The sequence below is a fragment of the Macrobrachium nipponense genome, chromosome 47 (assembly GCF_015104395.2).
Source record: "Macrobrachium nipponense isolate FS-2020 chromosome 47, ASM1510439v2, whole genome shotgun sequence".
Classification (NCBI taxonomy): Eukaryota; Metazoa; Arthropoda; class Malacostraca; order Decapoda; family Palaemonidae; genus Macrobrachium; species Macrobrachium nipponense.
In genome coordinates, this window is record NC_087222.1 from 34,799,239 (window position 1) to 34,814,082 (window position 14,844).

Here is a 14,844-nt window from a genome sequence, read left to right on the forward strand (position 1 = left end):
TTTTACTTTTGCTTACAAAATATTGTAAAAGTACAACATGGTCTGGCTATATAAAGGTTCTTAACTAAAGATTTTGGCTATACTTCCATTATTTACCTCATGTAAGGTCTTGACAGTTGTAGGAAATTCCTGTTTATTAGTTAATGGAATGTGGGAGGCAGAGTAACTTTGTACTGTATTGTTTAAAAGTTGCCATTAAAACTAGACAAAGCTCAAAGAAATATTGTCACTTTTAGGTTTAGTACAATACTTACCAATGTTTTTGTTTTGCCGACCATAATCAATCAAAACACGATTCCTTTTCAGACGTTTATTACGATGTAAAACCCAACCATGACTATGAGATTCAAGCCTGCAACTGCAAACGTCCCACCAAACCAGGCGAAATCGGATGCAACGATGATTGCATCAACAAGATGATGCTGATCGAGTGTTCTCCCCAGACGTGCCCGGTTGCCGAGTACTGCAGCAACCAGCCAATCCAGAGGCACGAGTGGCGTACCTGCCTGCAGCGCTTCATGACCCCCAACAAGGGCTGGGGGATCAGAACCACTGAGAAGATCAAGGCAGCATCCTTCATCTTGGAGTATGTCGGGGAGGTGGTGAGCGAGAAGGAGTTCAAGCACAGGATGCAGACGAAGTACGCCAACGACACCCACCACTACTGCCTCAACCTGGACCGTGGGATGGTGATTGACGGCCACCGCATGGGCGGAGACTCTCGCTTTGTCAACCACTCGTGCGACCCCAACTGCGAGATGCAGAAGTGGTATGTGAACGGTCAGTACAGAATGGCTCTCTTTGCCCTGAAGGACATTGACGAAGGAACGGAGTTGACTTACGACTACAACTTCTCGCTCTTCAACCCGGCCGAGGGCCAGGAGTGCAAGTGTGGTTCCGAGAACTGCCGAGGTGTGATTGGTGCTAAGTCTCAGAGGATCAATGGAATAGTAGACGACAAGAAAAAGATTCCCAAGAAGGAGCTCGGAAAGAAGCGTAAACGTGGCACGACGGTGGAAGCCGAAAGCAACAGCTATTTACCCCGCCCACACTTCACTCCAATTAAGCCACTGTCTCATCAGCAGCAAGTGTTCATCCTAACGCACAGGTGCTTTTTGATTCGCAACTTGGAGAAGGTCAAGAAGTCGAGAGACCGCCTCACCCGCTGCCCAGAGAAGAAACCAGAGGACGTCTTAGACGACCAGGAAGAACCCAGCACGCGGGTGGAGAAGTTCCTGACCCACTTCACTGCATTGAACACCGCGCGGTCTGTCAAGACGCGGCGTTTGGCGCAGGCAGAAGACGATCCCGAGATGACCAGATTAGCCAAGCTAGCGCAAATTTTCAAGGACATCTTCGACAAGTTGGTCGCTTCGAGAGATAGCAAAGACAAGCCTTTAGCCACTCCATTCATGACACTGCCTTCGAAGAAGAAACATCCAACTTATTACGTGAGAATAGGCGAACCCATAGATTTAGCTATAATCGAGAAGAACATCCTGACGGGACACTACATCACAGCGGAAGCATTTGATCGCGACGTCATGCGGCTCTTCGCCAACAACCTCCGGTTCTTCGGACGGAACACGGAGGTCGGTCAGATGGCCGTCGGCTTGCGGAGAGTGTACAGCGAGTGCAAACTGCAGTTCAAGCCACTGTTGGAGGAAGTATTGGGGGAGGATGCCCTCCCACCGGCATTCGCAAACTCCAGCCCCAACGAGGAGTTTGAAGACGAGGACGTCATCCGCTGCGTGTGCAACCTGCACAGGGACGAGGGTGTGATGATCCAGTGCGAGAGGTGTCTCGTCTGGCAGCACTGCGATTGCATGGGGGTCACAGACTCGCCAGATCACTATCTGTGTGAGGAGTGTTCGCCCCGTCTCATCTCCCCCGAAGTGCCCATGAATCCGCAGCCACCGGATGCCCCTAAAGACCACAAGTACTTCATCACGCTGCTAAGGGATAATCTGCAGGTGAAACAAGGTAAGATTACGTACACTTCTTTTACGTCGGTCACGACTCCTTTTGAAATTAAAACTGACTGAAAGGAGTACAGTATAGTACATATAGAATCATGAAACGACTTATAAATTTGAGGTAAGATCTGAACTTATTTTATGTTGATTAAAATTCTTTTTAAAATCGTAATTTAGTGAATACGTTGATCAAAATTTCTTTTTAAATTCAAAACTGACTGAAAAGATGACACCAAATTATTTGATGTCCCTCCCATGTAATACTCTAGTATTTGAAGCTCTTTTTATGGTTGCAGGTGACAGCGTTTACATTCTGCGAGATCGCCCAGCCCAGAAATCTGGGGAGAGGAGACAGCCAGCTTATAGACTCATCAAAGATGTCAAGCCACATGACCTTCTCATCTTTAAGATCGAGAATCTTTGGATTGATGAAAAGTAAGTTGTGAGAATTACTACTGTCTTGTATTCTCATTAGGTTATACTTTGCCTGTGGGGTGAGGCCTTATTGCGAACCGTCACCAAAAGTGAGTTGAAATGTCAAGGACTTGCTACTGAAATTAGTCTTTCATATTAATCCATTATTACAGACCATTAAAGAAAACCCCTCTTTTCCGATATTTCGTTCACAGGGGCGACAAATTTGCCTTCGGCCACCACTACCTGCGTCCGCACGAGACGTTTCATGAGCCTTGGCGCAAGTTTTTTCCCAACGAAGTCATCCGCTCTCCCTTGTGTGAAATCCTGCCCCTGGACATGGTTGTCAATCACTGTTGGGTGCTAGATTTCAACAGCTATTGCCGAGGACGGCCCATCGGGGCCCAGGAAGACCACGTGTACATCTGTGAATACCGAGTGGACAAGGGAGCTCGCGTGTTCTCCAAGATCAGCAAGCCAAAGTACCCCATCTGCATCAAACCGTACGCTTTCATCACCTTTCCCGAGAGGCTACGACCTCAGCGCACGTACACCGTAAGTCAGAGGCCCGGGGACGACTTTTTGATACTTTTAAAAAGGATTTAATTGTAATTCAATAAAGTCAAAAGATTTCTTGGAAGTAATTTAAATATAGTCTCATTGTATAACATTTCTGTGAGTTGAATGATGGTATATCTAATGTCTTGTGATGAGGAAAGTCCCTCAATTTATGCACCTGATGTGACAGTAACGACTTCTAAATGAAAAACAAATTGCAAGTTTAATTGTTGCTATTACGCTGAAGATACAGTAGAGTTTAGATTAGAAAGATCCAATTTCAACAAAGTCAAAGATTTCCTAAACTTCTGTGGTTAATTTGGCAGTATTCATTTCCAAATAGTGTTAGGGTAGTAATGTATTTGGTGGGCTTGTTCCATATGAATACGGTTCACCATCTTAAATGATAATAATGATTTATAAAAATTTCATAATAGGGTGAGTCATTATCTGCAATTTTTGCTTATCATCAAGCTGTCGGAACAGAACCCATGCTGATAGCCAGGGACTGCCTATATATATTTTAGAATTGTCCTATACAAAATTCTCAATCTGAACGCTTGTTTTCATTCAGATTGAGAAGGAGAGTTGAGCAGGTTCTCGAAAACACTTTTGTATAGTATAACTAAAATATATACGTACACAAAATACAAATACTATCCACTGCTGTGGATTTCTTTACCATAAAGTTGATGATAATATATGAACAAAGAAAGAAACAAAAAGAGTACTAATCCTGTCTCTCTCTCTCTCTCCAACTTCCAGCCACACGAGGTGATATCGAGCAGCCGAGGCCGCAGCAGCGGAGGGGGAGGGGGAAGTGGAGGAGGAGGAGGAGGAAGCGGTAGCTTCAATAAAGAATGCCATGGACTGGAAGAATGTAACTACACCTCCAGCGTCGGAAGCAGTAGTAGCAGCAATTCCAGCAGTTCCGGCAGCTGTCCTCCGAACAGTGGGGCCACCGCAAGCGGCGGTCCCACCCCCACCAGCAAGCAGAACAACAACACCCCTGCTGCCGTTTCTGTGGCGAATTCGACAAGCGAGGGCGGGGCTACCGGTGGCGCTAGCAGTGGCACTCCGGCCAACCCCAACAGGAGCAGCAAGTCCAGGGGAATGCAGCCGCTGTCCGACGAGATTGACGACCACATTCCACTGGCCACCTTTAGGGCCGAAGCCACTGCCCAGAAGGTAGGGATCCCTTGAAGTTGTAATAATGACAATACTAGTCCTAGTCATTTTGTTATTTTTGTAAGAATTTTTTCTGTGCAGAGTTAGAAATGATCCATTTCTGTTCTCATTCTTCCATTGAGGTGTCTCATAGTGCAGCTACAAAAGGTCCTCCTCCTGTTACACCTTGTAAAGCCTTTCTACTCTCAATGTCCTATTCAGCACTGAGTGATCACATGGGTCTCAGTACGTGGCCTTTGGCCTAAATTCTATGTGGTATTCTCTCTCTTGAGTTATACAATCTCGTCCCAGTATTAACCGACGCCGTCCTTTGCAGCGCGCCAAGAAGAGAATACGAGTGAACGGCGTCGCAACAAACCTGCTGAACAAGATGCCCACGAAGGGGGCAATCGACTTGAGCTACCTGCTCGAGAACAACAAGAGACAGCGGAAGAAGACTGCAGCCTTCGCCTCCTGAGATTGGCTGATTGGCTGGAACGGCCAACTCACACTAAAGGAACTTGAGTGGCAGGATTAATGACTACACGATGGAGTTAGAAGTGCCGACGTCAGAAAAAGAGTTGTTGCCGTCTCTCCGCGGGACGGGAGACGCTGGGGGCGCACCGCCAGACATTTCTTGGCCATTTTTTATTTTCCTTTCTTGAAATGGTGCTGAAGTTGAGAAAAGTAGTTAAGTCATTTCTTATAGCGTACAAAGTCGAAGGTGCGTCTCGCGCCTTGCCGCCTGCGGGGGGGAGGAACGACGTTCTCTGAAGGCGCAGAGCGGAGCGGAGAGAGAAGTTGACGATCAAATGCTTACCTAAAAAAGATTGCTTTCCCGAAGCCGACTTCGGGGCAATCTCCTTTCAAATTAGCTTTAACTGTTAAACCTTAAGTTCGTATGACAATGCGACTTGCCGTCTTGAGACTCGTTTGTATGATGAAGTGTTGAAGTGAAGTTTTTCCTTCTTTTACTTGGGTTCAAATGTCTTACATAAGTAGTGAATAAAGATATGCTCCATTTGTTCAAAGACAGAGTAATGAAAACTGCAGATATCTAGAGAAGGGGCCAAAATTTCAACTTCGGAAACATTTATGCAGTGTAAATATATCAAGAGAGTTCCAGCAGTGACTTGAGCATGTTGAAGAAGGAGTGATTTATTTTGGTATATATTTGTAGAAAGTTTTGTGTCATATTTCAGGTGTAGTGGATCTGACAATGAATACATCAGAAATTATTCCTATGGAATGACGTACAATGTAAATATTTGATCAAATTGGTCTGATCATTTTTTTTTCTTTTTGTTTGTTTGGTAGAAGAGAGTCAAAGGTTAGCCTAGCCTGTACAAGCTGATTAATATTATTAGTGTAAAAATAAAAAATCGTCTTCGTAAAGTTAGTTGCTGTGACGGATTTCTCGTTGGACGTCTGGTAGATCTCTTCGAGTTGGAAGTTTGAGGGATGTTTGGTTGTTGGGTAATTTCGTATTGGTGAGTGGAGTCTTTGAAACATGACAGTTTTGAGAATTGTGCACACGCGCGTACACACCTTGTCTCTGTATGTAGGCGATGACGTCGGTTTTTAAACGCTGGGTGTGCGACCGTACTTAAAAATGCTGAGAGCAGGCCAGTGCTTCAAGGGAGGTCCTTAGCAGGTATGTGAATATATCTGTGCGGCACCCAGGCATATCCCTTTTTTACGCCAGCGGTTTTTAGTGCTCTAGCAAACCCAATATTGTCGGGAGGTCTCTCTCTTTAAAGAGACACCCTTTTTAAGTGTACATAGTCATTTTAATTTACATTCGAACGGCAGTTTTTTTATAAATATATATATATTAGAGAGAAAGAGAGAGAGAGATCTTCACCACCGCTTAGTCATCCGCAGCAATTGAGGAGGACGGCTTCTTCTAAATGGGAAAAAAAACACACACACACAAGCGAGGAGAGAGAGTGATTATTAAGTACGTCAGTCAGTCGCTCGAGCACACCCATCTCCCGGAAGATATTTTGCTTTTGTCGCGTAAGAGTACAAATGTTTTTTACTAGCCTATTTGAGCAAGAGAGAAAGCGAGAGAGAGAGAGAGAGAGAAAGAGATAGATAGCAAGCAAAATGCTTTTTTTCGTAGGATAACTAGTCATTGAATGTCCTTCCATCTTAGAGTAACCCCCCTTCCCCCCCTCCTCCCTATTTCCCACACACGTACAAGTACAGTACGTCGAATTTGAGGTAGCATCTTTCAAGACGGCGGTATCAGATACTGTTTCAAATGCCGAGAGTATGTAATACTCGTTGAGAACAATTTTCGTATTGTAAATTACGCTGTAAATCAAAAAAGAAAAAAAAAAGAAGAGAAGAATTTTGTATAAAAAAACTTTTTGCAAAAAAGAATTTTTGTATATGTATAATCTTTGATCATAAGTACAAGGATTTTTTAAGTTATTTCATTGAGATTTTTAATATATATACTTTTAATAATGAATTTTAAAATAGTAATAATAATGATAAGAAGAATGATGATGATAACGGATTTAAAACTGAGTCAATCTTCTGGTTTCCCTCGATTATCTGTACATATTGTTTGTGAGAGGAGAGCGAAGGAAGAGACAGAGAGATGCTGTGCATTGTTGTGTGTATCATATAAAGAGAGAAAAAAAAGGACTATTTTTATAATAACCTGTCAGGCAGCTCTTTTGTTCATGTTGTTATAAACGGTGTTGTACACCTCTTGATGTTTCTCCAAATGTTGTGTTTATGTTTGCGTGTTTGTCTGCATCGCTCGCTTGCTTGGCGAGCGATCGAGAGAGAGAGAGAGAGAGACTGAGAGAGAGAGAGAAAACCTAGAACATATATGTGGCCATCGGCAGTTTTTTATTTTTTTAACGAAAAAGAGAGACATTTGTATTATCAAACCGTTTCTCGCTTTCTCGGTGATGCCTCCTTTTTTTTTTTTTTTTTTCCCACGAGTTTTCGTTTGTTTTCATCGTCTCTCTCGTTGGTTCCACTGTATCAGACAAGGCAGGCGGAGTTCTCTGGGGTCAAGCGGATTTTTTCAAGCTAAACTCACTCCCTGTTGCGTATCACATTTCTGTTCAACATTCGTCAGTCAGCAGACCTTTTCCGGTTATTATTTTTTTTCCTCATTTTTCAGATGTAGATAAGTATATGAGATTTCATTGGCAGAAACCCTTTTCAGTAGGACTTTTGAAAAAATTTATAAAGAATGAAATATTGCCATTACAAGAATTATTGTTGTACGATACATTACTGTACAGAAGTTGAGATTATGATTAATGTATAATGCAAATACCTTGTTGTACAGATTATTCTCCTTCAGAACTTTCTTCCAAGAGGACTAAAAACAAAAAAACAAAAAAAAGCAGCTTGCATTCCATGTGTTACCCCCAACCCACAAATACCCCCACCCAGTCCCCCTTCCCTGACAAATCCATGAAACGGGACGCGAAAAACAAGTTCGTGTTCCCATATGGTACCACAGATGATTATTCTTTGGACGAGAGAGCGATAAAAGAGATAGAAAGAGAGAGAGAGAGGGGTAGAGAGTGATAGAGAGAGAGAGAGGGAGAAAGAGAGCCAGCAAGAGGAAAGGACCTACACGTACGTCCATTCATTCTGCCGCCTTCAGTCTATCTCTCCCTCCCTCTCTCTCGCTCGCTCGCTCACTCGCTCGCTCTCTTTCCTGCCAGTCCCTTCTTCCCCTGTTATTATTACGATTGTCCTGCGTCATTGTCCACTCTACCTATAATTGTAGCGTCGTCTCCCAACATCTTTTTTATCATCACTCACAATAGGGTTAAGCAGATACAACACTACCATTAGTTTTTGAAAGCTTTTTGTCGGTTATTTGCTGTTGAGAGCATCTGGGCATCGTTCTTAATGAGTGTGTGTTGCATTGTTCAGTAGGAGCTCTCATCGATAGGTAAGTGATAGGGGCACACAACAGGTCAGTTGGTATTATACTGTGGCCTGTGGTGGTCAAAAAGAAAGAGAGAGAGAGAGAAAAAGATGGTAGATCCGCGGGCCTGTGTCACTTTGCTATCCATGGGCGTACTCACCTAAGCAGTTTTACAATTTGCCTCTAGTTATATACTTATTTGTTGTTGGGAGGTCTTCTGTGTCATAGATTTTAAAATTTATGTTATCCTGTTCCCCCCCCATGCCCTTCCCCTCCCCCTCCCTGTCCCTTACCCATCCTCCTCCTCCTCCTCCACCACCACCACCTCCTCTTTCCCCCACCCCTAACCCCCCATGTACAAGTGCTGGGAAGGTGCATACTTCTCCCTCGTTTACAAAGCAAAACCACTTTTTCACTGCGAGATTATTGTGCGTCGTTCAGCGGAATTCACACGAAATTTCTTCCATGCAATAGCCCAATATGCACCTTCCCTTATCTCAGGACATAATGTTCATTTGTACATAACCATAAATTTCATCTCAAAATAAATTATAATTTTAATGAGATTGTATCTTTTTTTCATATCCCTTTGTTGTTGTGGTCAATGCCGCAGACAGGTGTCCTTAATTCTTTGTATGAGTTGCAAATTCATGCTTTCATCTTTGATGCCTTTCAGAAATTGCAGTACTGGTAAATGATCAAATATTTGCAAATGCTTTACCATAAGCAATGCTGATGGCCACTAAAATATATCTATATTTTCAATATTTTTACATAACTGAAATAATAATCTCGCAAGGAACTTTGAAATAATCTTGCAAGGGAATTCAGTCATTGTTAGAAACCAAAAACAATATATAAACTATGTATAATTATAATTATGATGAAAATTACCTTAGGTTACAAAAATACAGCAAATTAAAATCTTCCACAATATATTTACAATGGAACTTATAAAATATATCTCAAAAATTTTCAGACGGTCATTTCCCCAAAATGACTATACATATATATATAAAAATAGCAGCTGACATGAGCTGATTATAAATCCATCTGGAGGCAATTTATAAACAATTGATAATGGCTATTAAACACACTTGTAAAACCTCACCCTAAGGAAACATCTAAAATCATCATTATCAGGAATCCGACGACGCACCACGCAGAGGCCAGCCTCCCGTTACCCCTGTCGGTAAAAGAACGAAGTCTGTTAGGGAGGGAATGTGAAATTTAGGCCAGAGGCCAAGCGCTGGGACCTTGGGCGACGTCATTCAGCGCTGGAAGGGAAAATGAGAGAATAAAAAGGTTTGCAGGTTGTAACAAAAACAAACCCTTTTCCAGTCAGGAAAGGAAGAAGAATATGAACAAGGTACAGCAGGAGGAATGAACGGTTTAAGGAAGTACCTTGAGCAATGCCCACAGTGGATGATAATGTTGAGCTGTGCTGACAGCACTACTTCCTGTTAGGAAGCACATCAGGCTACGGTCTACAGTTACAAGTGTATGATGGAAACTTCCTGAACCTTGGTTACGTGATGCTTTGATATAACAGAAGATTAGTCCAATTCGGTTTTGTTCCTCAAACTGACCAAAACTTGCACACAAAAAATGTGTACTATGCCATGCACCTCTTTTAATGAGTATTTAACTTTTCGTGTAAAAAAGTGTGTACTATACCATATACCTCTTTTCATGAGTTATACCTTTTTTCGTGAGTAACTTTTACGAGTAAAAAAATGTGTATACCATGCACCTTTTTTAATGAGTATATACAAGTGGAAAAATGATTAATTCTCTACCTGCAGCTTCTCATAACAGGTTGTGCAAAAACCTACACAGTACATACCATCCTATGGAGACTTGACTTAACAATTTTCTTTATTTTACAAAGTAAAATGACAATCTGCTTTATATTCTTTGTACCTCATAAAAACAATTTATGACCATTGCCAGCCTACTGCATTATCCACTGGACTAAAAAATAAATTAGCTCAATAACCCTAAACGACAGAAGTGTAATCCTTACTCTGCTTGTGCCTCTGGGATGATATCGTCCACGACGACGAAGATCATTGCACCAGCGGCAAATGCGAGGGCATAAGGGAGAACTGGTTCACATATCGAAATGGCAACCGCACCTAAAACCCCGGCTATGGGCTCCACCATTCCGCTCAGCTGCCCGTACCTGTGGGGATTAGATTGGGTTACTGGTGCCGTTCTTGGGTTATGAGTCCAAGCAACTACAAAAATATACTCAAATTTAAGTACATTTAAAATTGAAATTACAGAATTACAAGTAGTACTATAAGTAAGTATACAAAACCACAAATAAATTCAAAATTGCAGTAACTGCAAATATATTTAAAATACAAAAACTATGAACATGAACAGATGCTATAGCAATATTTATGTGCAAAAACTACAAATATATTTACAGTACAGAAAAATATACATATTGAAATAAAGGCATAAGACAAATATCCTACAGATTCTACAAAAGTTTTCTTGCACGATTCTTGTATTTATTGACGCAAAAATGCTCTTGAGAACTGCCGTAACCAACGCACATTATATCTCACCTCAATTAGAGCTGGTGCAGAAAAAATACTTTTGTAATACGTACCAAAACGACCACCACAGAGAATGCCCTGCACCCCTAAGTGGTAAGCTCACTGCCATGCCCTCTGGGAAGTTTTGAATGCCAATCCCAATGGCCAGGTTCCTGGGGAGAAAGAAAGGAGATTGTATGATGACAGCAGAGAAAATAACCCAAATCTCCTTTATGCCTCAGTGGCGTGGTTGGTATGGTCTTTACCTGTCACCTCGGTGGCCGCGAGTTCGATTTTCGACCATGCCATTGAGGGGTCAGAGATGTGTATTTCTGGTGATAGAGGTTCACTCTACGTGGTTCGGAAGTCACATAAAGCCGTTGGTCCCGCTGCTGAATAACCGCTGGTTCAATGCAACGTAAAACCATCATACAAACAAAACCAAATCTCCTTTATTAGTGAAGGATTTGGTTAGAATTAAGACAAACGCTTAAATTTGACTATCATACTTTACAGTATCCAGAACGTTGTAGAGAATAAAAACGACCAAGTGATGTCCTATAGAGGGTTTATCAAGTGAAACAAAAAAAAGTAATAGAAATGGTCACTATACCCAAATCTTTATACCGTAGTTGCTGCTATGAAAGTTTTGTAGTAAAATGTGAGGTACAAAATTCTAAAGGAATTGCCCATCTTTAAGTACAATCCTCAGACTTGCTCCCTTGCAAGTGTCAGTACTTCCTATCACATGTTCAAACCCTTATTTTCATCTTTCTGTAAAGGAAATGTCTATGTACTTTCTATTGACGATAACGCAATATATATTTTTGCTACGTAAGATTTCTTATAATCACTAAATAAGACCTGTGTGGGTTGCTCAAGCCACTTATAAAGAAAAATGGAATTTTCATTATAAAATGAAATTTTATTGCATACTTACCGAACAATTATACAGCTGTAGGTTCCCTACAAATGGCAGACAATAGATTCAAACCTTCCGCAGTGGCGCCGCCATCGCTGATGTAGGTGACGTCATCTCCCTCCAATCGAGGGAGCTACAGGTACAACTGCCCAGGTAACATCAATTCGTTCTGCCCCGCCATCCATTTGTGGGGAGGAGGGAGGGCTTTGATTAATAATTGTTTGGTAAGTATGCAATAAAATTTCATTTTATAATGAAAATTCCATTTTTATTGCAGTCTTACCGAACAATTATACAGCTGATTACCCAATGCAAGGATGGGGGCTGTGGATGTAAGTTTTACTTCAAAAATAACATATGATTCTTGAAAATAAAGTATACCCAAAAGCACTGTTAGTGCCTGTTGTATCTTACCTTGTAAGAGAGCTACTGCAAGAGAATACTGCCTCTGGTCGGTGCTCATCTTACATAGTAGAAGGCTTGGAATATGGCCAATGGGTGCCTCTACATGGAGTGGAAGATCCTCATAGTCGTGGTGTTCACCGCTGACTCAACGAAGATACAACAAAATACTATTGCCCTTGCCCTGGGCTAAGACCAGAAATAACCAACATGAAAAAACTGTCACCTACACCGAAATAAAAACCTTTACCCACCAAAACTAACACTAAAATGACTGGTGAGTACTCCAGGTACATTGTACCCCCAGACTTCCCTTTAACTCGTCAACCTTGGTACAAGGCGAAACATAGGCTAACAGAGGGAGCAACCCCCTATGTCGTTTCTCCCAACACCATGCCAGCTACCGAAAGTGGACCAAGAGACTTACAATCTTCAAACACTGTCTTGATTTCTTTCAAATAATGCGTAGCAAACACAGATTTAGACCTCCAAAAGGTACTTTGGAGGATAGCGGATAGCGACAAGTTGTGTCGAAAAGCGAGGGAAGTCGCTACCACTTGAACTTCGTGTGCTTTCACTCTCAGTAAAGGAAACACTGCATTGTTAGCTTGAGAATGTGCTTCGACAATTAACTCTCTCAGAAAAAAGGAAAAAGCGTTTTTTGAGAGGGGACGAGAGGGATTTTTAACAGATCACCACAAACGATTCAACTGACCTTTAATCTTCTCTGTTCTGCGGAGGTAATATCTTAATGCCCACATGGGACATAAGAGTTTTTCTTCTTCTTCCTGGCCTATCAAGTCTGTCAGGTTTTTGAGAACAAAGTTAAGTGGCCACGGATTAGAAGGGTTTTTGTTTTTCGCGAGAAAATTGAGCTCCACGGAGCAAACTGCGTCGCCTTGAGAAAATCCCACTTTTTTTGTCCATCGCGTGTAGCTCGCTAACTCGTCTAGCTGATGCCAATGCAACTAAAAATAACGTCTTATTGGTGAGATTCCTCATAGGCGAAGAAAGTAACGGTTCAAAGGGAGGACACGAAAGCCGTTTAAGAACTATATCGAGATTCCATGCTATCGAGCCCTTTGACGATTTGGAAGTCTCGAACAATTTAATTAGATCGGAAAGATCACTATTCGTGGATAGGTCTAGTCCTCTGTGTTTAAAAACTGAAGCCAGCATCGCTCTGTATCCCCTAATAGTCGAAGGCACTAAACGCTTAACGTCCCTTAAAAAAAGCAGGAAATCAGCTATTTCGCTCACAGATGTTTCAGAAGAAGAGACTTTAGTCTGTCTACACCATTTTCGAAACACTCCCCATTTAGACTGGTATAGTCTGTTAGAAGAATCTCTTCTGCAGTTCACGATCCTGACAGTCTGTATCCTGTCAGTGCCAGAGCGGATAATCCTTGGTGGAATCTTTCGAAGTGCAGTTGTCTGAGTAGACATCTCTTTAACGGAAGAAGTCTGGGGAAGTCTACGAGCAAGTCGAGGGGATCTGGGAACCATTCTTTCCTTGGCCAGAGTGGAGCGACTAGTGTCAGAGAAACATTTTTGTGGAATGACACTTTGTTCAGCACCTGTCTTATTAGGCCGAACGGGGGAAAGGCGTACGCTTCCAGGCCCGACCAGTCTAGTAACATTGCATTGACTGACCATGCAAGAAGGTCCGGGACTGGAGAGCAAAACAGCGGAAGGCAGTTGTTCCTCGAGGTTGCAAAGAGGTCTATCATCGGCTTTCCCCAAAGTTTCCATAGGGGTCTAGGCAGACCTTCGCATCGAGAGTCCATTCTATCGGCAGTAATTGATGACGGCGACTTAGTCCGTCCACCAACACGTTCATTTTCCTTTGAACAAATCGAGGGATCAGCGTAACTTGAAATTTTTCTGCCCACAGAAGCAGATCTTTTGCAAGGTTGTAGAGGGTGAAGGAGCGCGTTCCCCCTTGTTTCCTGATGTAGGAAAGTGCTGTGGAGTTGGCTCCGTGAACTGCTACCACCTGTCCCGTCACGAGATGAGAGAATGCCTGAAGTCCCAAGAACACTGCTAATAGCTCCCTCACGTTCATGTGAAGAGAGCGCTGCGTTTCCGACCATTCCCCTGACGTTTCGTTCTTACCCAACAGGGCTCTCCAACCTGCGTTGGAGGCGTCTGAAAAGAACTGAAGGGTTGGATGGAGCAGACGAAGTGAAAGACCCTCTACCAGTCTTGGTTTTGAAAGCCACCACACTAAGTCCTCCTTGATTTCGTCTGAAATCGAGAATACTGTCGAGTCCGGTTGAGTCTCTCTGCACCATGAAGCTTTCAGGAAGAATTGTAGGGGCCTCGTGTGCAGCCTTCCGAGTTTGATAAACTGTTCCACCGAAGCTAGTGTTCCTAACAGACTGGTCCTATGGTTGGCGGAACAGGACTTGCGGTCCAGGAAGTCCTGTACTACTTCCAGACACGACTGGACTCTCTTTGGTGAAAGAAAAGCCCAAAAAACTCGAGAGTTCAGAGTCATCCCCAAATAGAGAATGTTCTGAGTTGGAATTAGCCGAGATTTATCCTCGTTTATAAGAAGACCTAACGAGTGAGTTAATGAAAGAGTCTTCTTGAGATCCTTCATGCACTGTTCCGAAGAGGAGCAGAGAAGCCAGTCGTCTAGGTAGAGTGACACTCTGATGCCCAGGAGGTGTAACCACTTTCCCAGAGGAGTCAACGCTCGCGTAAATACTTGCGGTGCTGTCGAGAGGCCAAAGCAAAGAGCTCGAAACTGGTAGGTCTTGCCCATGAACACAAACCAAAGGTATTTCCTGGAGTCCTGGTGAATTAGGATGTGGAATTGAGTCCTGCATATCCAGGGATACCATCCAGTGCCCTTGACAAAGGGATTCCAACACTGAATGAGTCGTTTTCATATTGAATTTGGTCTTCTGAACGAACAAATTCTGTGCGCTTACATCC

The 14,844-nt window shown here is 42.7% G+C and overlaps 2 protein-coding genes across 4 annotated transcripts in view; one reads left to right on the top strand and one right to left on the bottom strand.

The window, feature by feature from the left end:
- The window catches only part of LOC135204881 (uncharacterized), a 73,965-nt gene extending 65,373 nt beyond the window's left edge, over positions 1 to 8,592 (top strand). For all 3 annotated transcript variants that reach the window (XM_064235112.1, XM_064235113.1, XM_064235114.1), the window contains 5 exons: positions 307 to 1,983; positions 2,273 to 2,411; positions 2,606 to 2,945; positions 3,714 to 4,136; positions 4,453 to 8,592. In XM_064235112.1, the coding sequence (XP_064091182.1) occupies positions 307 to 1,983; positions 2,273 to 2,411; positions 2,606 to 2,945; positions 3,714 to 4,136; positions 4,453 to 4,593 (2,720 nt within the window). In that variant the 3' untranslated portion in view covers positions 4,594 to 8,592. The remainder of the gene's footprint in view (positions 1 to 306; positions 1,984 to 2,272; positions 2,412 to 2,605; positions 2,946 to 3,713; positions 4,137 to 4,452) is intronic.
- A 354-nt stretch (positions 8,593 to 8,946) lies between these two features.
- LOC135204882 (zinc transporter ZIP11-like) overlaps positions 8,947 to 14,844 on the bottom strand; it is a 13,377-nt gene continuing 7,479 nt past the window's right edge. The window contains exons 7-9 of the mRNA XM_064235115.1: positions 10,652 to 10,750; positions 10,055 to 10,213; positions 8,947 to 9,214 (exon numbers count right to left, since the gene is read on the bottom strand). Coding sequence (XP_064091185.1) covers positions 9,136 to 9,214; positions 10,055 to 10,213; positions 10,652 to 10,750 — 337 coding nt within the window. The 3' untranslated portion in view covers positions 8,947 to 9,135. The remainder of the gene's footprint in view (positions 9,215 to 10,054; positions 10,214 to 10,651; positions 10,751 to 14,844) is intronic.